We start from the raw sequence: 26008 nt of genomic DNA, 5'->3' as shown, positions 1-26008 counted from the left end.
GGTATTATAGAGTGTGATAGAGTTTACACATTTCAAAGTAACAATTAAAGTTTATTGGTGTTATACTTTGTCCAATAAATTAATTAATGCACAAACACATCATTACCGATCTATCGTTATTATCCCTTTAAATAAAAGGAAGATGGTGGCAAAAGTAATTTAAATATTAAAATAGGCCGAACAAAATTAATACCCAAAACTTAACCAATAAATATCCAATAGGGCATCAACCAATACTGATAAATAAATAAATAAATAAACAAAAAATAAATAAATACAAATATTTCAGAGAAATTAATAACCGATAAGGTGCTGGTGCAGCTATATTGTGAATCCCTATATAACAATGAATAACGCTTCTCTAAATCACATTGTCATTACAAGCATAATCAAAGCACCACTAAGAACATAGGCAATGAAATCAGGAATATTTTCCATGATTTTAAGAGAAATAATTAACTTCATTTAGGGGGGGTTATTTTTCATGGGTCTTTTGAAGTCCTCGCATTCTAGCTGTGAGAGAGCTGCCTTTAGGCTTGAACGCTGGGAACAATGAGACACACTTTACTGCATTTGATATTCATCTCTATTTCAAAGGACAGAGGGGGATTATGTTGCTCTCGTGGCGAAACCTTCTAAATAGCCACAGTCAATTATATCCTGATTCCTGATCTTAAAATATATCTTTAAGTTACTTTACTGTACTGTACTGTACTGTACATCTACTCTATCAGAAATATCATTTGAAGATGCACACAGCACATATACAGTCCACCTAGCACCACTGGACAAATATCCTCAGGAAAAAAAAAAAAAAAAAAAGTATGATTTTCTTTTTTATTACCCAAGGCTAGACTCTGCTGTGGTATTGGTTTCTTATGCAAGAAAATCATGAGTTACATTTGCCTTCAGAGAATACAGATATTCCCTTCATGAGCTCCATACCCTCTGCTTTCCACACTAAGATTGACTGGTGGGAACCTAGGCTCAAAAACGTCTAAACTATTTTCACCACAGATATCTCAAAAAGCTTGAGCCAGTAAGTGCTTATCAAGTACAAGCACTCAGTTTTTGTTATGTCTTGGATATGATGGAGCAGAAGAGTGATTAAACTAAAGCTGATACAAAGAGATGTTTATCACAACACAAGAATGTTAAATTTGACAACAGAACTAAAAAGTCAAAAGATGAAGGGCAATCATTTATGTAAAGTGTAGCTGACGCAATGTGTCCACTGATTTTTTTTAATCATCAAATTTTAGGTTAAAAATACACATGAATATAAAAGTGAAAGAGTGTTTCTTTTACCTATTCTCCATTACTAAGCAACATTTTTCCTTCAATTTATTATAATGAATATAATGAAATACATTTTTAAAAGATAAATAGGCCTATCTCATGTCTCTCAATTGAAATAAGGTCATAAAAGCTGCATTCATACTAATTTTAATAGAAATAAAATCAATTAAAATGTTTATAGCTGGCATATGACAATTGAGGGGTCTAAAGGTGTGTTTTAAAAAAAATTTTTTTTAACTTTTTACCTTAAGTGCTGCATTTTTAGAACGCAGAGTCGTGCAAGATGCTTTAACAGACGCCAACACAACGTCCATCTAACAAAAACTGTGTTCAAGGGCACCTTACACTTCAATTACTTAGACTACACAAAAATCTACCAACAAAATAACCCAAACATTGATTTTTTTACCCAAACATTTGATTTTTGTTTCCTACAAACATCCCTACAAAATGTGAAAAGCACTGGTATCTAGGTCTCGATGGACGAATAAGTTGGCTGGCAGTGTTAATCATAAAAGATAACATCAGAGAATGATGTCACAGAGTTTTCCCACAAGGGGAACATCCAGTAACTAAACCCTGTTGAAGAATGAATGAACCTTAACATCAAAAGCTCATTTCTACTCATTTGCATTGCACTCATATACATCTCGCAGTTGCTAATACATATTTCACAGAGACATGCAGAGACTGATGATTGAACTAAATGTGAAAAAACAGAAAGATGACAACCCTGCAGAGGATAATCGATATCATATTCAGCTGGAGATACATTTCCCTAGACATCGTCCCTTTGGGTAAACAGGCTTGCCGTTTTCCACCTTCACATGTAATATTTGCAGACCCTTTGGAAGTTAAGTTGTCAACAGATGTAAGTTCATGTTTTTAAACTTCATTTTCTTTTGCTAGTGCATATTTCATTCTATTTTCTGATGGATTTTGCAATTCCTGCATCACTTCCTCCTGGCTCACGGCCAGCGTGCTGACAAGCCTTTGGGTGAGACTGAACTGGAACCCAAATTTTCCTTCCTCTTCCTGTTCACTCAATTATCATCTAAAAACAACCAGGAAAGAGCTGCTTAATGAGAAAAAGAACAATGCCTTTAGTTTACAAGTCTAGAATCAAGCATGGATGCATAAAGAATGATTCTAAGAACAGAGATTATGAGAAATTGTCTGACAATGTGAAGTGGTAAGCAGGGATGTATTAATTCTTTCATATCTCACTCCCTAACAGAACAGGCAGTTGTGGGAGAATTGAAAAGGCTTTCTGCAAATCCCCACAGAGACCTTTATCTAACCAAATATTACAGAAAATTCATTTCCGATGCCAAAGACCTCAATAAAAAATGTTGAATCTTTAGACAAGACAATACTTCAAAAGTATTCACTGTGCTTCATGTCTTCTAATGCAATATTTTACTTTTTTTTTTTTTTTTTTAAGTGCTGTATTTCATTTTTTTTTTTAAAGGAATGACTTTAATATCTTGGAGTTGGAACTCAAAATTTAAGGAAGCAATAAATGATTGTAAAAAATGTAAATCTAAAATATAACAATATAGTGGAAATGAGCATGCTCAATAAAACATAGGCCTAATCAAATCAAATTTAGCACCAAGGGTCTCAAGACAAAAAGCCAATAGGATTTTCCATTGGCTTTTGGCTTTTCGCAGAAAATAAGTTCTGTGATCAACAAAAATGTATGCACGTTTTGTTCATCAAAATAATCCTCACAAATGTATGAATTGAAGCCTAAAAACTTCTGACAAATCTCATGAGTGGGGCACAGAATAAAACATGAAAATATCTTGAGCTTCTATTAACCACAGGCATTTATCCCAAAAAAAAAAACTCATTTAAAACTTGCCTATTCACTCTCACTATTTCAGCTAAAGCCCTTGCCTCCATCTGGTAGAAACAGAGTGGACAGAGACAGAGGAATTCCATGGTCATAAACTCTGCAAGTCCAAGACCTTTGACCACTGAGGTCACTCAGTTATCAATTAACCTATATACAAAGTTACAGAAGAGTCTCTTTAAAAGTCTTTAAATCCTTTATGGAGGATACATATACAACCATGTCCCTGTCAAAGGTCAGGTCATAAAAAGCAATGTGTCTCATATGATCGTCGGCTCATATCAAAGGAGAAAACATTAGGAGGAACACTTACAGTTTAGTTTGTAACTAGTTCATGTTTAAAACATAAGGCCCTGATTTAACCTCTGGAATTAAACTCAGCTGATTCAACAAGATGACAAAACATAATCTCATGAAATCCGGTTGCCAACTTAAAAGCAACCATAAAAAATATTGAGGTCTTTTGAAGCTCAGCTGGTAGATAAGAGGTATAGAAAAACATCCCATGGCAAAGAACTACAAAAAGCATCATACTTTTAAGGCTTCAGATTTTTTTTTGCACAGAGATATCTCAGGGAAGAGATAAAGCCAAAGAAGCTTTCAAATATTGCCCATCAAATTTAAACCCAATTCACCCTCTGGTGAGTAAAACGTAACCTCATATATCAACGTCCAGGACTTTCTTCCATGCATAATTGTTTAGGACACGAGGCGTTATAGGAGCTCTCTGGCATTCCCTAGTATTTAGCTCAAAATTCACAGTACTGTGCATTTAGCCGAGCATCTCCACGATATCAGAATATGAGAAACTCACAGTCTCTCTAGTCACATAAAAGGAGGGCCACTGCTTTGCTTTCATTCCTCACATTAAGTTCATCTGTATGACAGTCATCAGACCCAAATGACATATTTTCCTCTGGTATCAAAGGGAGAAACAAAGAAAAAAAGGAAGGCGCACACAGCTTTGTGAGAGCTGACCGAATCTGTCATGCACTTTGGTTCATCCTGATGTTAACAAGCTTTGATTTGAACAAGTGAGTGAAAGCAGTACGGCCCCATCCCAGCACCGCCACTGTAATCCTGCCAACAAGGGCAGAACAATCAGCATGTCAATAATTGTGTTGTGGAGCACATATCAGATCAAACGCATTTCTCGGTGGAGATAAAAGCCCCCTGTTTCCCTATCCCGCCCGCATCCTAGAGCAGCCCCGGCTCCCAAAACCAAGCCGAAAGAGAAAACATTCAGAATCCGACCCTTGCATAACTTGCATGAGCATCTGTACAACCCCGCCGCCATCCCGAGGCTGTCGTCCACCCTCGCTGGTTGCAGGAACTCATTTCCTCGCTGAGACATGATCTTTGACATCTGTTTAAAATCTATTGCGTAACTAGCACAGTTCTCACAGAAATAAATGCAAAAAGGACAAGGCAAAGGTCAATTTAAACTTTTCAATAAAATTAATTCATTGAGTAATTTTAAGGATATGAATGAACACAAGCTGTGCACAACAGCAGCATCGATGTCTTGTTCAACAAAGAGAGGGATTGAATGTGAAGTGCCCTGAGCCAGATGAAGGAGCACTAACCAGCTGTTCATCCACTTGCTTATGCTACACTACATGACGCTTTAAAAACAAATCCACAAGCAGCCGTCTTCATACATTACGAGGTTATTGATAAAACTGTAATAAACCAGTAGAGAAAGTGGTAGTTAAGCAGCAAAGTCCAGCATATTGCCATTTCAGCCATGCATACAAAACACAACTTTTCACTAGGTCTGCAGTACAACTTACAGGACAATAACGACTTGTGAACAACAAACTGTGATTGATACACTACAAACAAAAGCATTACATTCAGTAATGTGCCAAAAGGGAGCAATTCCCAAATGTGCAGTGGTCCATTCACCTCATTGTGCCTTGATCACAATATCAAATGCACTCATACCAGAAAATGAGTTGGATTAGTGCGGCTGATGGACGGCTATGGAAACAAAACAAAACCTCAAGACAGTGTGCGTCACTCTATATAAAGGGACGCACACAAGCTGAATATTTGCCTGTGAGTGAAGGAATTTCAGCAAACATCCTTCAAGACCAGATGGTATGTTACTAAAAAGTGTGGCTTCATGGTATACCACCCTCACTCAAAAGTGCAAGATGCACACACTGTCAAGTGATGATTAATGGAATCCAGACATGCAGCTTTTAGGGATCAAAACTTAATGTAAATGCACAAAATTGGAAATTTGAAAGATTACACACTTTATATTACGACAGTCGCGATTTTATATATCCACCTTATTTATCAATGCAGAAGCAGGTTATTTCCTGTTAATGTTATAATTCTGATTTATAAGCTGCTATAGAAAATTAACTGTGCAGTTAACGGTCAAATGATTTGCTTAAAAAGAAAATCACAATTTATCGCAAATTATTATATTAAGTACCACTTTGCAGCACAACCGACTGTTTTAGTACAGCTAATTAAAAATAAGATTGATACAAACGGGACAAATATTTGTTAATAAATATAAATTACTACAGATTTGTAGTACAAAAAGCAATATCACAATAGTGCTAACAGCTGTTGTAGTTTCTTATTTTGATAGCGAACGATTCAACGACTTACAACACACAAATACATAGGTACTCCATTGTGACGCCACCTACTGGAGTAACGACGTAAACAGCAGAAAGCGTCACTGAAGGTTCTGAACGAACCTTTCACTGAACGTACTCGAATCTCTCAGAAGAATCATAATCGCCACGACCAGTAATAAAAAAAAAAGTTCCAGACTAAATATTAGCTCTCAAATGTGATAACCGGAACTAATTAAACCCATGAATTAAATGTAGCTTGCCTTTAACACTAAGTTACCTTGTAACATTACAAATACTATACAAACTGCTCATAGCTTATAGAATATATCATGAACAGTTCGCATAGTAACGTTTTGTAAAGTAACATGTATATCATTTATGATACATACAAGTTACTCATGTTTGTATAGCCAACCAACGTCCCTCTCGCCCCTAAAGAAAATCGGCGTAACAAAGCATTTAAAACGACTCCGGAATAAATACGCCTTTAGAAAGAAGCATCTGCTTTTAATTCAGTTTAACCAAACGGGTTATTTGATAGTCTCGCAGTTAAATCACAGCACGTATAGCGATAACACTATCTTTGCGAGTCCCCTCAATAGACTTTGGCTATTTAAACGTGTGGGCTTCTCTCGTCTTCTCTATCGCCGTAGTGACTGCTTGTTCCTCATTCATCCGCAAACGAAATATCTCGAAACAATCACCCCAAACAACTTATATTTGCGCCGATCCAGCAGCATGAACACGAAGAAAGCAGCGAAACGAAAAACCTACCTTTCGACTCAGCGTTGTCCCCGAATAGAAATAATATGCTATGCCAAGAACCCAAAGCACAGCAAAACATAATAATATCCTAGATTTCCTGCGCATTGCTGTGATTTTGGATGGGATAATACAGTGGCTGACTCGGGGTTTGTGCCGTGAAAAGCCACTGACGTCCACGTTCTGCGTCTCGCTGTGGCTACAGCGCTCAACTAACACGAATTCACCAGCAGCAGCGGTTGTTGGACAGAAGAAGAAGCAGGAAACAGCCAGCATCACCGGGTTAGAGGGGAAAGGGTAACCGACTTTAATCCAATCACGCTCCACAGAGACGCGGACGGGGGAGGGTTGGGGGTGGGGACATCCATCGTTAGCCTGTAAATCAAGATCATGCATCGAAGAATCATTGTTTGGTTCATTCTGCAGATCTGAGTCTGACAAAAACATATTGTTATAGTGTTACGTTCTTTTTTCTGAAGTCATAGAAAAATATGCTCACTTTCCGCTAATGCACACATTTATGTAACCTAATGTGTAGCCTACTGGCTTATATTGTTCACACACTATGTCTTTTGGCCGGCTTTCTTATTACTATTTTATTAAATCTATCTATAAAATTTATTAATTTTTAACTTTGTAAGTAATTAATTAACAAAAATGCATCCAATTAAAATTTGAATAGTTTCATGTGTGGAAAGAATTAGGGACCAGGGCTGTAACCAAGAATTCTAGATCTCATGAAAACACGTATCACCATACTTTGTGTACCCTTCCATTAAATAACACAAATGTAAATTAAATTACCAAAGACTGTAAATTTGAGATCTTTCTCACTTCTTTGACTGTTATTAAAGTTAACCAAAAAAATTATAATAATTAAACCTATAAATATATTATATATATATATATATATATATATATATATATATATATATATATATATATATATATATATATATATATATATATATATATATATTGTTTCTTGGGCTACTTATCATTAATGAAATGTTAACTGAAATAAAAATAAAACAAAATAAACTACTAAAATAACTAAAGCTAAAATTAATAAAAAATAAAATTAATATATTAATTTAAAATATGAAATGAAAATAATTAAAACTATATAGACATACTTTTAAAAAACTGAATCTAATAAAATGACCTTTAACTAAAATTAAACCTCAAAATATTTTTTTTTTTTTTTTTTTTTTTTAAATCATTCAAAATAGGCTATTATTTAAAAAGATTTACAGTATAATAAAATAACACTGCTTCTGACTGCCATAATCTGTCTCTTTCCCATTTGGGAAATCATTACTTCTGTATATGGGAAATGTGAAAAGGGTCCATTACAGCAGCTTATGGCCAAGAACCATCAATTTAGACAAGAGATTGACATGTAAAGCAATCAATCACAGTCATGTCATGACAACTCTCGGGGAGATTGGCATGCAATGGATATAGCAATGTTAATGTATTTGGTCTTGGCAGAATAGATCTGCTACGCTGCTGCTGCTGCAGAGAGCAAGTACAGAGACTTGCTACTTCCAATACATTCACAGACATAATGCTGTGAGCATGTGAGACATGTGAGCTGCTGCTGCTGCACATATAACATACATGAAATAACCCCCGTAGCAGATCCATACAGGTGGAGCTATGTAAGGTGGAGGGTTTATGAAAGTGGGTAAGTAATAAAAATACAAAAATCTGATCAAAATCATGTCTGGAATAATGTGTAAATTGTATCTAAATACTACAAAAGTGAAATAACCTCTGGCTTCTGAGGATGCAATTTAAATATCAGGATTTTTAAATGTATTCTAAAGGAATGGCAATGGACTAAATTGCCCACAGACACAAGAGTTAAAGAATTTCCTATGTCTGGTTCAAGTTTTGAGCCTGCATGTTTTGAGAGATTTTCTGCATCACAATGACTGAATTGCCATGTTATTTATGTCTGTCTCGTCACAATATAATTCTGTCAGTGTCCCTTCATAACATAAAAAACCACCTCAAATGACATGTACAATATTTTAACGCTCTTAACAAATTTGATGTTTAATAAAATGGTTTTATTTTCAAAAACCAACACAATTAAACATCACATTATTGTTGTGTGTGTGTGGCTGTGTATTTCCTCCTCTTAAACTTGGCATTTGAAACCTCCTCACAGAGGGAACATTTGGCGTGTAGCCTACAATTGGAGAATGCGTGTCATTTCCTATAGTGTGTGCATATAATTGTAAAAGGTTTATAATGCTTTATTGCTCCCCCAGCCTTCCACCTCTTTTCAGTCCCTCCAAATCAGTTGTAAGAACTTCCTCTAGAAGAATGAAAGGTGATGCTATGCTTAAATTGGGGTATTTAGGGAGGAACTTATAATTCTGACCTATCATTTAACCATGTTGATGGCTACAAAAATGTGTTTTTATTCTCTCATGTCACATGGAAATTCTTGAGTATAAACACCCAGTGCACTAGGCCATTCAGGAAGAAAGTTTCTGGTGACAGGTTTTTAGTGTATATTTGTCAGGATGATAAGATCAAAAACCTACAATAAGATATTTTCTGTTCTGAGATATAGCCTGGAGTGAATTGTAAAAACTTCCAGGGTGTTTAAAGAAAACGCCTATCTCCTAGTGGCTATAATAGCTCAGCATGTTTCTTATGAAAGCTCCATCTCCACAGAGAAATAACATCACATTCACAAAACTTGCAGCTGTACTTTTTAACAACATGAAGTAAATGACCACTCTTAACCTCCGATTATAAAAAACCATTTGAAAACAATTTGATTCCAAAAGACAACTTGTCATATTTAAATCGGTGCACATTTTTAAACATGCCAACACTGAGCAACTCTCAATGAGCGATTCAGACTCGAATATGAAGCCAGCTGACTATTATGACAATAAACGCAGTCATGCAAGAAATATGGTAGAAATAACATTGGAACTCTATAGTAAACACACATTGACATGTTGTTATAACCTTTGATAAATGTGCCTTTCTAATTACAATCCCAAAATATTCAGATGGAACTCAACATGAGTGTGAACAGGACTGTTTCCATCTTATATCAGTAATTCTAATGTGAGCAAATGTCTTTTCCCTACATTCTGTGGTTTGTTGTATCTAAGCCCCAACATTTGAGCATTCACTAGGGCTAATAAGCCGAATCTGTTTTGCAACAGTCTTGGCTCTCGGCCAGCTCGTCTGATCATCCTTGCCAGCTCCTGGGTGCCGTCTGGGATGGTTTCTGCCCCGTTCTAGCCCTCCGCTTTCATGCAAGACCCCCTACAGACACCAATTCTAGGGTACTCGCTATTTCCTGACTCTGCTGATAAAGGGAGATTAAAGCTTGGGAAGTTTAATACAGGAATGGCTGTAGAAAGTGGTGCAACACTTGAAGACTTTTTTAACAAACACAAACCTGAAGGACTACTGATCAATTGGGAAAGGGCTCCACCATCAGTTTGCCCACTAGAGACACACCTACATGTTCTACAGGGCCAAATGCCACTTGGAAAGCTCAAGAACTTATTCTTGGATCCCTTTACTTCATGCAGGATAGTGTGACTGACATGGTTGTGAGCAACATTGAAACACAAATAACCTGCGGGATTTCCTTTTTTAAGAACCTCAAGTTTCTTATCATGTGTAACAACCGTTTATGTCTTGAAAATACCTTTAGCCACCAACTAATTTCACCATGACACTCTTGATTGCTGCCATTGTAAAGTACAAGACTTTCTAGTTCCTCATGAGTCAGTAACATGACCAGCCAATGCCTTTGCATTTTTCCAGTGTTTTGTTGTATTGTAATGGCATTATGTTTGTATAGTTGTATATTTATTCAGTCTGCATCTGAGGTAGCTCCTGTATTGCATCTAGATTCTCTTTGGAGGGAACATCAGGAACACAATGTTGTTGTACACTGCAGAACAGCTAAATAAGTTAAGACGCACCAGAGCAGTTAGTGTGACTGCTCTATAAATGTTTAACACCATTTTACAGTATAGGTCTATTGGGGTACATTTTTAATTGGTTATTTGTCATCCAGGACACACTTTTACAGTACACTAATTTCACAGAGTCCACCTGGAGCAACCTCAGGTTAATTGGTTTGTTCAGAAGCACAATCCTGAGACAGAATTTCACCAAATCTGGCTGATGAGTCGGACATTAGTTTCAGGACTTCAGGTTGTCAATTCAGATAAGCATGTAACATCTTAACTCTTTTAGTTCTTTAACTTCAAGCATATAATAGGGTTTGCTTGAGAACACTATACTACACAGAAAAAAGTACTGTTCTCGTAAAAAAAAAGGTCATGTTTGTCATGTACAAAAAACGAGGAAGTATAAAATACATGGTGTTAGCAATTATTTCAGACTGTTTTTCCCTCATTTAAAGGGATAGTTCACCCAAACATTACAATTCTGTCATCATTTACAAACCTTCATGTTGTTTCAAACCTGTATGACTTTCTTTCTTCTACAGAACACACACAAGAAAAAGTTATTTTTAAGAATGTGGGAATGAAACAATTGAGTGAACTGACTTCAAATTTATAGACAAATAAATCAAGATATCTTTTGTGTTCCACAGAATAAAGTCATACAGGTTTGGAACAACTTGAGGGTAAATAAATAATGAAAATGTAAAACATTTCTAGAGATATACTTATCTATAACATTCATTATATGTAAAATATACAGTTGTCAGACGGTGTACTTTTCTTCCCCTTGCCTTTGAGTTTTGTGATAGAGTGTATAACTATTGTACAGTTCATTGAACACTTCCTTGACACCCATTTGAAGGGTGGTGTTCAAAAACTTGATGTCTTGTTCAACACAATGGTCCAGGATACAGTATATGCCCTCTGTTAGATGTGACTTGATTTCTGGCTGAAGCGTCACCTAGGAAATAAGACCGAAACTTAGTGAGGGAATACAAAGACACCAATTATCTGCAATGTGCGCTAATGTGATTGTTCAGTTCAGTAACATGAGTCTAAGGCCAGTTAGAAGGTCAAACGCATTTCACACTTTAAGTTGACAAAAACAATTGGCTCTCAAGTCACGCTGGACTACTGTACGTGTTTCTCCTCCAGTTTAAGGTTAGTGCAACCTCTGATCTGTTAGAATACCATACACGTAGGACATCGAATAAGTCCCAGTGCATGAACTCTCAAGCTATAATTGTGTGGTTTAAGATTTATAACACTGAGAAGATTCTTCTCAAACATTCTAGCAAATTTTTACTTCAGGCAAGCGGTTCATGAGAGCAGAAAAGACAATTTCAGGAAACATGAGAGTAGAAATTGGCACAGGCACGTGTTAGGTAAAAACTGATCATGACTACTGTCTCACCCTCTGCAGTTGACTGACATATTGTGCAACCATGAATGAGGACAGGACTGTGAAATTTTCAGCAGCATTGGCAATATGAGTGTACATCCTCTCCACCAGCCTTGCACACTTCAGAAGTCTTTCTCTGTCTTTCTCGGAGGCTGAAAGAGAGATCACAAAGTAATTGTAACATTTTAATTAGAAATGTCCAAACAAAATGTTAAAACATGATTAATTATGCTTAATGCCGTTGGTGCATTAAGATCATAACTCTGATTCTAACTTAAACCATGCACACTCTCTCCAAAATCATGCCCTGCAATAAAACAGTAATATTGTGAAATATTATTACAATTTAAAATAACTTAACTAATTTAACATTTTAAAGTGTAATTTATTCCTGTGATGGCAAAGCTGAATTTTCAGCATCATTACTCCAGTCTTCAGTATCACATGATCCTTCAGAAATCATTCTGATTTGTTGCTCAAGAAACATTTCTTAAACATTATCTTAACTTTTCATTATCTATGTTGAATACAGTTGTGCCGATTGATATTTTTGTGGAAATCATGATACATTTTTATTTTTAAACTACTGATCCCAAACATTTGAATGGTAGTGTACCTTTATCCAGTGTCTTTAAACATATGCAAACATATTCCAAATTTCCCAAATCCATAAATTACGCATTTCGTTCTCTCTCTTTAAAAACTAACAGAATGCATTAACCACCAACCATGACAATATTATAATAATGAATCCTGGTTAAATCTTTTCAAAGCCACATTATCTGTGGAGCCGGGCAAATCAGAGTGAGTGATCATGGCATCACATTCCTGCTTTAAGTTACCACAAGATGATCAATAAGATTGAAATTGCCTCACATCTGAATACATTTAAGTTCTGACTGAGCTTTGATGTCATTTATGAAAATCTGAGAAATGAAGAAAGACTAAGTGTACTGATGCTTCTGCCAAAAAACTTTAAATCTTAAGTCATAAAAAGTTCTCAATTCAAAGAGGGATATGCCTTCAGTGCTAAAATGCTTTGAGCCTCGAGCTTCGGGATCAAATTCAACCTTCTTTCTTCATGGAATTTTTTTCTCTTTCACTTCACTTTGAAATTCAATCCACAGTGCCACAGTCTGCAAGCGTCTGTCTCTGAACACAGCTCAACGAGGTGCTTGTCTCATTAGGTGAATCATACCTCAAATAACATCTTTTTCTTCCAGCACAATAAATGAATTCAGGGCAACTTGTAGATGGAAAAGTATCAGCAGACATATGGAGGGATATATCTCAGCAGTTTCAAATGTAATGGCTTGCCAGCATCAGGTGATTTCCACTTTCTTTGTCTGTCAGCTACAGCCAACAATAAGTGCAGACATACTGACAAAAAAGGGCCTTTGAATTCAATAATGTTAAATTTGTTTGCTTGCACAGAAGTCTTACGGAATGAATAAAAGATTAACAGCCAGGAGATAATATCCTCAATGGGAGATATATATATATATATATAAATACACACACACACATACATACATACATACATTACATACATGTATGATTTCTGAAGGATCATGTGACACTGAAGAATGGAGGAATAATGCTGAAAATTCAGCTTTGCCATCACAGGAAGAAATGACACATTAAAATATATTCTAACAAAAAAAAAGTTATTACAAATTAAAATATATTCAAACAGAAAAAGCTATTATAAATTGTAATAAACTTAATATTACCATTTTACTGTAAATAAATGTGGCATTGGTGAGCATAAGAGACTTCTTTCAAAACATTACTAAATCTTACATGTAACCCCAAAACTTTTGAATGGTATATTATGTTTAAATTGAAGCATCTGACATGGCTTTTAGAACACCTCTGAATGTTGGTGTAATAGGTGTGCTTACCTCTGTCAGAGTCGCCCCGCTGTCTGCCTTCATGCATGACTGATGAAACCAGGCGATAAAAGCAATTCAGGAAGGCGGGAGAAGCCTTCAGCATCACCTGCAAACATTTAAAGCTCTCAAAATTAATGCACAGCTGGGCTTGGTATAAAACCCATTGGCCTTTATGTTTATCCCATGAATACTAGTCTAGATTTTATTACATTGTGCAAGTCGAACACAAAAAACAATAATCTTCTGTGCCACAAAAACAGCAAGCTAAATATTTGTTGATGCGTCCTTAGGTAGCTGGCAAAAGAACACTATGGAATGATTCAAAAACCCTGAATTAATTAAATGTTTTATTATAAGTCAAATTTTTAGTTGAATTCTAGGAACAATGTAAGCAACATCTTTACAATGACTGGCAGGATCATAAGTGTGTGTATGTACTATACACTGATGAGCCAAAACATTATGACCAGTCACAGGTGAACAAGGCCACATATCAAGGGCTGTGTCCGAAATTGCCCCCTATACCCTTAAATAGGGCACTATTTGAGGGAACAGCCATTTGTAGTGGTGTCCGAAACCATAGTGGATGTTATCGAGTACACTCATTCAATCCCATAATGCACCGCAATAACGAGTGTACAACTGAAGTACACTCAACAGCTAGAATACCCATAATGCACTGTGAGGGTCATGCCGAATGAATTTCCTTGTCTCGCCAGAAGATGGCGCCCGCAGCATAATCATCCATCCATCCATTTTCCAAACCGCTGGTCCAATGTGGCTACAGCGTAATATCATACGGGTATAAATTCCTTTTTAATTGTTTTTTAAATTGTTTAATTTAGTTTATACATGCTAGTTTCCAAGACAGAGTTCAAGAAAAATCTTTTCATCTTACTACTGGAGCTGCCAGTTTGCGAGAGTTACACGTGATTATTAAACAGCAAGCACCAGTCGTTCCGGCGCACTCAGTGACTGAATTCACTCACTCGTTTTCATTCACTCATTCAAGTGGACTATATTAGTGGAGTAATGCAGGGAGTAGTGAATGAGGGTATAGGGGGTGATTTCGAACACAGATATGGTCTGGGTAGATTAGATGACAAGCAAACAATCAGTTCTCGTAATCAACGTGTTGGATGCAGGAGAAATGGGCAGGAATAAAGATCTGAGCGACTTTGACAAGGGCCAAATTGATATGGGAAGGCGACTGGCTCAAAAGTATCAAAGCGGCAAGACTTGTGGGTTGCTTCCGGTCAGCAGTGATGAGAATTTACCAACAGTGGTCCAAGGAGGGATGAACCACAAACCACAAGCCGGTGGAAAGAGTGTGATGCTTTGGGCAATTTTCTGCTCCACTCATTCATGTGGCTGTAAATTTGACATATGCCACCTATTAAAACATTGTTGCAGACCAGCTACACCCCTTCAGGACAATGGTCTTCCCTGGTGGAAATAGCCTCTTTCAGCAGGATCATGCACCTTGCCACACTGCACTCATTGTTCAGGAATTTTTAGAGGAACATGATGAAGAGCTCAAGGTGTTGCCCTGGCCTCAAAAGTCCTCAGATCTCAATCTGATGGACCAACAAGTTTGATCTACGGAGGCATCACCTCGCAACCTACAGGACTTGAAGGGTCTGCTGCTAACGTCTTGGTGCCAGATATCACAGGACACATTCAGGGGTCTTGTAGAGTCCATATCTCGGCAGGTCTGCACTGTTTTGGCAGCACGCGGAGGATTAACAGCATATTGTGCTTTGGCTCGTCTGTATATGTATAATCTGTATATTCAAATGTGGTCAAATGGCTGAAATGGGTTTTCATATATATTATTGTTATTAGGTCTATTGCCCTAGTGGATACAGAAAGTGTGAGTGATCAATTACACATTGTGTAAGTGCACATGTAGTTGTTCAGTCATCATTATGGCTAATTCATGGTCATGGACCACTCCATTCTGCTAACCCTAATTTGTGCTCTCATTTCACTTTATAAAACCCATCAAACACAAGGTCATGTTGAGATTGTACCAAGTTTCCCACTTTCACTGGCAAAGAAACCTGTGCACCTTGAAGTCTTGCACACTCTCAGCATTCCTCACGTACCAGACTCACCGTGGGCTCCTTCCCCCTCAGGAACTGTGGCAACTTTCCAAACTACATTCTAATTTTCACTCGTATTAAGTGCAAATTAAACACCTCTCCAGGGTACTGTAATGGTCGCTCCAAACATCAAGCAGCATTAGACTAATAACACACCTATTTGCATAAACCTATGAGCCTTATCAAACTAATTTACAAATTCTTCTGAATGTTATCGATTTACCATGACATCCACCATGTTTACAGTACATAAGAGCATTTTTCTTATAAATTTTTTGCAGAGTAATATGTTTTTCATCTCAAGAAAATACGTGTCATTTTGTGTTTACTGACAGATATATTAAATTCTTGTTTTGTTTTGTTTTTTTGTCCCAAAGCAAGTGCAGATATAGCATCTGGCACAGTTTCTTCCTCCACATCATCTAGGTGATTTTAAGTCAATTTAAAATGTATAAGGATAATTCAACTTGAAAAAGTGCAACAATAAAATGTCTAAGTATTATCAGGTTTAAGCTCTTATCTCTTTCTCTCCTTTCAGTCCGAGGATACTCACCTGAGGGTAGCAGTGGATAATTGCAAACAGGGCTTCATGGATGGCCTCAAAAGCAGCATGGTAGTCCTCCATGGAATGACTGTCAAGAGGCACAAACTGCAGTGCGCCCAAAACCACAATCACATGGTGTGGATTGGAGATCTGTGCTTTACCCTGCCAGAGCAGGACGGTCAAAGTCTCGAGAGCTGGCAACGTCAGCGCACGGGTCAGAGATGGGAGCTTGCTGGACTCCTTTATTACAAACTGAAAACAAGGGAAGAAAATCTGTAAGGAAATCTGTGAAAATCAAGAGTGCCTTTCAAATGGTTACTGCTAACTTATTCCTTGTTATAAGTCATGAAATGTTTGACTGAAATAACCTTTAAATAATTTCTGGATTACAAAATCAGCAGGATGAAATTTCATATTATGTAACATTTATGCATTTAGCAGATGGTTTTCCTTGGGAGTCAAATCCATGACCTTGGTGTTACTAGTGCCATGATCTACCAGTAGAGGTAAAGGAACAAAATAAATAAATAAATAAGCCTAACTTGAAATAATGAATTACAATTTGAGTTAAGATTTTTTTGAAAGTCTCTGAAGTTCTACAAGGCTACATTTATTTGGTCCAAAACAAAGCAAAACATTGAAATATTATTACAAATTAGAATAACTGTATTCTATTTTAAGATATTTTCAAATGCAAGTTCTTCCTGTGATGGCAAAGCTGAATTTTCAGTATCATAACTCCGTACTTTACGGTCATACGATCCTTTAGAAATCAGTCTAGTATGCGGAGTCTAATCCTTTAGAAATTAGTCTAATATGCTGAGTCTAATATGTTATCATCAATGTTGAAAACAGTTGAGCTGCTTAATATTTTTGTGGAAACCATGAAACAATTTTTTTACGATGCTTTGATATAGAAAGTTCAAAGAACAGCATGAAATAGAAATTTTCACTTTTGATCAATTTAATTAATCCAATTTCATTAGATGTAAGTGTTATTTTAATGAGAGAAAAAATGGGTGCACCTTTAAAGATTACTTTAAGTTTTATGAAACAATATATGGACTGCAGAGCTCTAACAAACCAGGCTTACATTTACCAGAAATCCAGCAGACATCTTCAAACGCAGCACAATATAAGTATTCACACAGAATACTTTTCAACTGCTCAGCAAACGATCAGTGCTATAAAATATTAATGACAAAAGTGAAATTTACAGAGCTTGTTCTTATTTTTGTGTACTAAAGACAGTGGAGATGTGAGTAGAGCAAGGTTAACAAAGCATCTGGTCGCTGTGGTGAACTCAGCTAGCGGCAGCTCTAGTATGACAAGTTCTGACACTGAGAAGAAAGGTGCAGTGATAAAAGTAACCTGACAGGCACACACAGTCCTTCTCTGAGTGAACTCAGTGGCATAGAGAAGACTTTGAAACCTGACTTTTCCAGGCAGATGAATTTTAATGCTAAACCAAGACAAGAGAGTCAGGCTGGTTTTACAAATCTAGCTGCATGGTGTTATTCACTGTGAGACAACTCTCTAGGCACACTTAAAGGAACATTCCAGGCTCGATAGAAGTAAAGCATTATCCCATTTACTGTATTATGCCCCTCTGATTTTATTTAAGCAAGTTCAGGAAATCCCTTATAAAGGAAGTAAACAGGGCCATGCACTTCAAGGGTTTAAAAGTTGTAAGGAGATCCTCGTATTGTTTGTTAAAGCACTTCTTCCTTATAAAAATGTTATTTAAACTGTAAAGTTGCCTAAATCGAATACGTTTTTTTCATGCAAGACATTTTCATGCGTCTCTGCATGTAGTGTGCAAAGGTTCATGGGTTAAATGAATTTACATGGAACATTTTTGAGATTGTTGGGAAGACACATTGTGGGAGTCCAGTGCAGATGTTTACACATAAAAAAATATGATACTTTTATGATACTTTCATCTTGAAAAGAGCATCACATTAAAAAAGACACTAGTACAACAGAAATGCATGTGCGATTAATCTTATTCAGGGGAAAAACATCAATCGGGAAATCAATGGAAAACAGGTATTGAAATTAGGGGTGGGCGATATGGCAAAAATATCATATCACAATTTTTTTCAGGAAAATCACGATTTTATCACGATTCTTTTTCATGTTGGTTTTACAATTTTGCAAGTGACTGAGCATTACAGCCAAACTAATGTCCCTATGTTAAAAACAAAGCCTTACAAACTCACTTATGATACACATCAAAAGTCTAAAGACTTTTGGAAGATATGAACACCTCTTTGGCACTATGTTAATAACCTCTCTTGATTCCCTACTCTACGGTGTATATTTACCGTTCTGCCGTTGTAAATACCGTTGTATTTATTTTTCTTCCTTTTTTCCCCTCATTGTATGTTTGAGGCTGTATTTGTATGCTTCTGGACATTGGAGTAACCGACAAATAATAAAACAATTTTTTTTTTTTTAAACCCAAAAAACCAAAGCCTTACAAGCTAACAAAATATAAAATAAAATAGAACGGCAGACATTTAGGCCAAAGTAGCGAAGATAAAAATCTTTCTTTTCTTTGTTATTAAAAGATAAGAACAAAGATACACCGGCACGGACACGGACAGCTGCACGGACACAAAAACGTGAATTTGACTTGGTTACATGAGACTCACCAACAGCGGAGCGGTTACATAAACAAAACTAGACAAGATACAATGGAACATGAGGCACGGACACTGGCACCGCCACGGACACGGACAGGTATATTTAACAGAGGCATTCAAGAAAGAAACCGGCAAGGTAGACTAAAAACACCTGTGAACAATAAAGACGATCAACCAATAAGAAGAAATACTCACAATGAGAGTGGATATGATTTGTGGGGTGATAAGCCAAAAAGCCTTTGAGCAATGCTCTGGAAACAGACAACAGGAGAGCAGCTTTATAAAAGTCACCGCAGAGAGAACTTCCTGTCAAAGAAAAAACAGCATATCATCAGTGCACACTACAAGCATGCTTAGAAACTCTCATGCTTTGAGAAAGAAACAGGAATGTATTTTATCTTAATGCTTTCATGTCATCATCAATCATCCATTTCCATTTCTTTGTAGAATAAAGACACACACAAATAATCTATCCAAAACAAGTGGCAGTCTTTTAAATTATAGACCTAAGGCTGTCATTCACTAAATGATTGTTAATGATCAAAAACTTTTTGCAGTTAAAACGTAAACACATTAAGACATTCAGTTAATAAAAAAAAAGAAAACTAAACAGACCTGTGATTATTAGGTTCAGTCATTTGTGTGAATGACATTCATAGGGAAAATGTATGCAAAAACAAAGACAGATTCTATTTCTCAGACTCTTTCTAAAATTGCATCAAACTCACTGGAAAAGCAAAAACGAAACTATTCTCTGCAATAATTCAATAATAAAAATTTCCCAACTCATTACTGATGTAATATGATATTCCTTAAGATGTGTTTGCCCTCTGACCTGAAGTCCTCCACTGGTGTTTGTATTTCTATGAAAGAGAGTGTCAGTCTCGGGTGATATTTCACTTCAGCTCAAATTCAATAATACTTAAATTTCACCATATAAAGAATGCAAATTACTTTACTTTCATTATTTGTTCAGTCTGGGTTTTATTACCAAATAAATGACATATAAAGAGTGTCTTTTTCAATTATTCACTGATGTTGTCTGCTAAAGGCTTTTGTTTTCTAGGTTTTTACAAATGACACAGAACACAATAAAACCTTGAAACTGAATAAATGTGTTAACCTTGTGAATATATTAATTATATTAAGCGATACATTTATTGCATGAACTATTACAGCAATAATAAGAACGCAAGAATAAACACTAGGAGAATCTTACAGTGGAGTGGCCTCCTTCAATCTTTGCTGGCACAAGCCCCTCTCTGAGCATCAGCAGTAATAGATGGAACTGCTCTTGAGAACAGTTGGACACCAGCTGATTAAGAAGCTCCTTTACTGGCCCTTCCAGCTCCTTCACGTCTGACAACGACATCCAAGTTCCTGATGAAATGATTCAGAACAGACAGAGTGTTCACAAACATTTGAGACATCAATTTTATTCTAGTCAAGTAAATGTTTTAAAAGTTTTAGGACATTGTACCTGACAGCAGCGCGTGAATACTCTGCAAAATCGCAATGTGGACTTCTTCAAGATCTGCTGCTTTTGTCTTGTCCACAGCCGTGTAAAAAGCAGAGAGATAGTTAACTGATGAAATGAGGAAGTCCATAGGACGAGGTGACGGGAACAGTTCCTTTAAGATCTGCTGGTAAAAGCTCCGGTAGAAAGCCATTCGGGATATTTTCTCCAGCCCGTCGTCCTCAGAGCTGGAGGCTCTTGCTAGTTCACTCCTGATCATGACCGTTACCACTTCAACAGAGAAGGACTGCCTGAGGAGACTACTTCCCTTGCCCATCAGCACAGCCAGAATGGCTGGCTCCATGACAGAAGTGGCCTTCTCTAACAAACGAGTCAGAGTCTGATCCAGCTGTTTGTTCTTGCCGAGGGTTGTAATCATTTCTTTGCAAAGTATGCTTAAAGTTGCCAGATGGAGCTGTAGCAAGCAGAGATCCCCTGTGTCTACAGCCAGAACTCCTGCGGCGATGTTACTTTCAACCATGAAGGAGGTAAACTTCTCCAGATTGAGGCTCATGCTGCTCTTCCTGTCGATTAAGAGCTGAATTAGGGACTGAATGAAGTCTTGAACTGACTGAAGGAAAGACAACCACGTCGGGCCATCCACACCTTTAAAGAGCCCCTTGCTACACCGAGAGAATAGGGATGTCATTGTTGCCTCTAAGAGATTACTTCCATGAACAACTTTCAGGAGTGTTTGAGAGTTTTTAACCAGCAGAAGTGAAGCCATGACACTGAAAAGCTCTTTGAGCAATGCAACAGATGCAGAGAGATTGACGCTTTCATCACACTGAACACAAGACGTCAGTGTGAACAAGCTCAGAAAAAGTTCTGAATAGTCTTCAGGGGACATTGCATATCCATTCAGGACACTTGTGATTTTGAGTAGCTGCAGTAATCGATCTACCTGTGTTTTAGATAGAGGTATGGAAGATCTCATTTTGACAGAGTCTAACATCTCCTGTCCAATGGCTTTCAGTCTATTCAGAGAAGGTGTCATGCCTGTTTCTCCATCTTCTACACCAACCATTTCCACACAAGGCGTTTCCAACAAAAACGAAGGACTGATTAACTGCATGTGCGCTGAGTCGAGCGGTCCAAAAAATGCCTTGATGATGCACTTCACCACTGCTGAAAAAATCTCAGGGAGCTCACAAAGAACAGGACTCTCGAGTAATTGTCTGGATATTAAGGAGACAGAGATCCCAGTGTTCTCCGAATTGCTTCCAGAGGCATCTAAGCTCTTAAGCAAAGACTTCAACATGCATTCTGCAAAATCAGACGTGTCTTTTGGTTCGAGATAAGGGGCAATTAATGGAAGGTTGGAGGTAACCAGAAACCAGTTAGCTGCCTTAAAAGTGTTGGTGTTAACACTGCAAAATTGAAAGTCCCAGATCTGGTCACCATCGAGCATTATTGAAAGTTCTTGCCCGTTTAGAATAAACTGGGCCAGTTTCTGCATCGAGGATGCATCTGATGTTACAGTGGATGATTTGAGCAAGTGTATCTTCAGCTTGTGGAGTAGAAGGAGTTTCTGTAATAATTTACCAAGTGGACTGTCCATGTCCCTTAGTGTCAGGGCTTTGTCCACTAAAGCACCACTCTGTGAGGCAGCTGGTGATGTGTACTTGTTAGCACAGTGTATCTGAAAGAGAGTATCCACCTCAACCCAAGTATGAGTAAGTAGAAGGGTCACATCTTGGACCTTTTCCCTCCAAACACCTTTGGTGACAAGGTTCTGCTTCAACAGGTCTTCAACAACCTTCAATATCTCTGTCATCAGATTCTGAGTTTGCTTCACGATTGGCACCGGGGTGCTGTTGTCCAGGGTCTTAAAACTGAAGAGTACAGCGTAGAGGAGCAAACTCACAGAAAACAATTTCAGCGGCAAATCTGATGTTTCATCTTGGATGTGGGGAAGCAAATAGCACTGCATCCTATTTAAAATGAGCCAACAGATCTCAAGATTTTGGCTCAGAGGATTGTCTAGCAAACACTGACTCAGGGTTTTTTGTATCGTTTCAGGCAACAATGCTGGTCTCAATTCATCCGCCGCAGGCCGACACACTACATCAAGCAGCTCTTCGATAAGTTTAGGCAGCTGTCGAAGTTTGCCGTAAGTTTGCAAGACGGCAGACACAAGTGCTTCTCTGGCTTTCCTAACACGCAGTTCCATGTTGTCTGCATCAACCCACACACCTGAAAGGAGCTCATCTAAATCTGGCTCCAGGATGTGGTGATTCAGTGCAAGCAGAGTTCTGAGACAGCGGTACCAAGCTGGGATGCCCATCTGGGTATTGTTAAACAAAAGGCGAGCCAGTTTCCTATAGAAATTAAATTGCACCTCTCCGTGTTTTATTCTGTCTGCAGCCACATTATAGATATCACCAGTCAAACCTGAGTTTATGAGGTTCTCAAGAGCGAGTAAAGCAATACCCCAGTTCGATGCACTAAATTTCTCATCAATATCCAGCTCATCTGTAAACCCCAAAGCAACAATGAGCTTAGTCATGAGATGGAAGATCACTTGCTTGTTCTCTCCCCCTTTGCAAAATGAATCTAGGGCGAATTTAAATAGCAGGGCAAGAGAGTTTGACTTAACGGCATAAAATAAAGCCTCTTCCTCTTCGTTAGCTCCTTGGACGCAAAGTTTTGAAAGGATAATATTGACTGGACCTTGCAAGCCCTTTCCCGTGTGGCTCTTTTTGGCCCGAGATTCAACCTCTGATGGTAAAACTTCATCCTTGAAGGACTGTAAATGATCAGGGATGAAGAGCGCTGACTGAAGGACAGCGTCCACCTTGTTCCGGATTTCCTTGCTCAGATTCTGTCGAATCTTGATGTCATCCTTCTCAGTCCATACTCTAGTGTTCAGTAAATGTCTGAGGAGGAGAAGCGGATGAAGAAGGTGTGCCGTTACCTGGGAAAACACTCGGTTGGAGTTCGCTTGTTGTTTCTGCACTGTGAGGTAGATGCTGAGAACAACAAGCAGAACCTCAAAGACTTTGAGCGAGAGAGGATCCTCATATTTTTGCTGCCTGAGCTGCATACTGGACAAGCCACAGAGTCGAGTCAAGAGCTCCACTAATAACTCATATTTCGCAGTGTAGGCCACAGAGAGCACTGGGGAGGTCAAGATGCCATGACAACAGCTCAGAACAGTGTGGAAACTGACCGATGTGGGTCCTGAAGAATATTCCAGAATCCTGTCATTGATCATCTAGGGTCAAATAAAACAAATGAGGAATTCTTAAATCTTTAAATCTAAAAAAAAAAAAAAAAAGGATTTTTAACTTCAATATCCATAAAATAAATTTAATGTCATATAAATAAATTTTATTCAGTTTTATTCTGACTAAAATTAAATGCACATTTAGTCAACAAAAATATTTTAGTTACAAAATTAAACCAAATATTCAAACATTTTATCTATTAATTTAAACATTTATCATACCTTTTTAACAAAAACATGTAAAAATAAAATAAAATAAAAACTCCTTGTTGTAAATACAACATAATGTAATACAATATTGTCAATTCTTTATGCTTTAATTATTCATTGTCCGTGCCTTAGTGCGCAAGAGTGCATTCACAACTTGACCTTAATTTTGACTATATTTGGGTTATCTGATACAACCATATTCTTTCTAAATCTCTATTAAACATTGTTAGCACATTGTTAATAAGTTGAGGCAGATTTTTTTTCTCATCATATTTTTATCAATAGCATGCCATGTTTGAACTAAAAGCGTTAAATAATCATCAGTATAATTATGATGATTCTAGTGATAGAATAGTACAACACTAGAGTAGGAGTGAAATTCTTGAGAAATTGAAGTACTGGTACCTGTGCTACTGTGAGACGAAGGCTAATGGTTTTTCCCTGACTCAGCACATTATGAAGCTTCCTGCTGTGAAGAATATCATCTAGGTAGGTCCATAAACCTTCCACCACCTCCGGGGGTACATCTATTTTCTTATTGTAAAAACCAGTGAGGACATGGCTCGTCCAGTCAAACAGAGCCTATGATAGGGAAAAATGTTACATGCGAGACACATAAATGTTTAAACAACATACACTTACAAAAACTAACCAAGATATATCCAGATTAAAGGAAAATTGTTTGAGAAAATTGTTTGAGAAATGGTTTACTGTTATACTCACAAAAATATGCCGACTGAGAACAAGTCTGCATTTTAATAAGATAAATTACCTGCTCTTTGTTAGGAAGAAGGCACTGTGTTGATATCCATGCAAATCGAGCAAGTTTCAGTTTGTCTGGCCATAGTGTGCGAGGGTTTTTCAGTTTCAGATGAATGCCAGAGTAAATGGCCGCCATGTCAAATACCTTTGTGTCTAAAGGAACAAAAACATAGATTATCAGGCTATGTTTACACCAATTAAAACACTCACAGAGCTCTCCCAGCTAATTAGGTGCTGAGACCTATTTTTCATTACAAAAATGCAAAAAAGTTCTGCACTCTAAAGAATACTTTATTACAAACAGGAGAATAAGATTGTACAAACGTTTCGGCTCTTTGCCTTCGTCAGTGTCAATGTCAATGATATGTTTACACCAATTAAATGTTGCTCGAGGATTGATATTTGAGATAAACCGATAATCAGTTTGACCAATATTTGTTTATTTTTTACCAATATATTTATAATTTACAACTTAATCAGTTATCCAATAAATGGCACCATTTGGTGGCATATGAAGAACAGAACCCAATGGTATTTACAGGTATTGTAACTCATTTTATCAATAGTTTGGATAAATTACTCAAGTTTTGAAACAATAGCCATCATTTCTTTAGATGAAGAATCTATAGTTTGAAAAATAAAAAATATATTCAGTCTCGATCACAATACTACTTTGCATTATTATGCTGTAAACAACAGCAGCTTAACAATAATAATAACAAGTATTATAATATTGAAAACTACTTGTGTTAATATTATTACATGGACAAATGGTATGAATACGAATCTGAATAGAGAGAAAGTGAATAATAGTATTACATAAACATGAAATCCACTTTTCCATATTTTCCATGGCACACAAAAATCATACAAAAGTATAAGATTTTTTCTATTTTGTAATGTTTAACAGCCTAGCAGATATCTGACAGCCTAGCGAATCACATCGCAAAACAATCTCAGAAAGCGTTCTAGATTTTATTGAATAAACCTTACCATAATATAACAAATATTATAGTAAGCAACTTTTTATATAATGCGATTAACTTTCAAAATACTTACAATCTCATTACACACGTGCTAGCACTGCGGAGCCAGTAAAGACCTCTAACCTTTTCCCTTTAACACCAGACCGTAATAATCGAGAACGAGATTCAACATTTGAAACTGGTTCATAGACATGATAGTTAATTCACAGTGGATTCACAGAGAA

General features: G+C 37.0%; 2 protein-coding genes across 4 annotated transcripts in view; both read right to left on the bottom strand.

Annotated features, from left to right (window-relative positions):
* Window positions 1-6801, bottom strand: part of galnt2 (UDP-N-acetyl-alpha-D-galactosamine:polypeptide N-acetylgalactosaminyltransferase 2) — a 74381-nt gene extending 67580 nt beyond the window's left edge. For both annotated transcript variants that reach the window (XM_079854583.1, XM_079854582.1), the window contains exon 1: window positions 6535-6801. In XM_079854583.1, the coding sequence (XP_079710709.1) occupies window positions 6535-6798 (264 nt within the window). In that variant the 5' untranslated portion in view covers window positions 6799-6801. The remainder of the gene's footprint in view (window positions 1-6534) is intronic.
* Window positions 6802-10662: 3861 nt separating this feature from the next.
* Window positions 10663-25928, bottom strand: urb2 (URB2 ribosome biogenesis homolog). Of its 2 annotated transcripts, none has more exons than XM_079855611.1 (10): window positions 25858-25928; window positions 24809-24951; window positions 24442-24618; window positions 20562-23814; window positions 20301-20461; window positions 19277-19387; window positions 16443-16685; window positions 13794-13890; window positions 11902-12041; window positions 10663-11448 (listed from the first exon to the last, which is right to left on the bottom strand). In XM_079855611.1, the coding sequence occupies exons 2-10, from the start codon at window positions 24932-24934 to the stop codon at window positions 11251-11253; spliced, it is 4506 nt and encodes a 1501-aa protein (XP_079711737.1). In that variant the 5' UTR covers window positions 24935-24951; window positions 25858-25928; the 3' UTR covers window positions 10663-11250. The 2 variants fall into 2 exon arrangements, with proteins under 2 accessions (XP_079711737.1, XP_079711738.1); XM_079855612.1 differs by lacking the exon at window positions 25858-25928 and adding an exon at window positions 25792-25856.
* Window positions 25929-26008: the final 80 nt, after the last annotated feature.

This window comes from Squalius cephalus (genome assembly GCF_949319135.1).
Source record: "Squalius cephalus genome assembly, chromosome: 21".
Classification (NCBI taxonomy): Eukaryota; Metazoa; Chordata; class Actinopteri; order Cypriniformes; family Leuciscidae; genus Squalius; species Squalius cephalus.
This window is presented reverse-complemented; position numbering and strand designations above follow the sequence as displayed.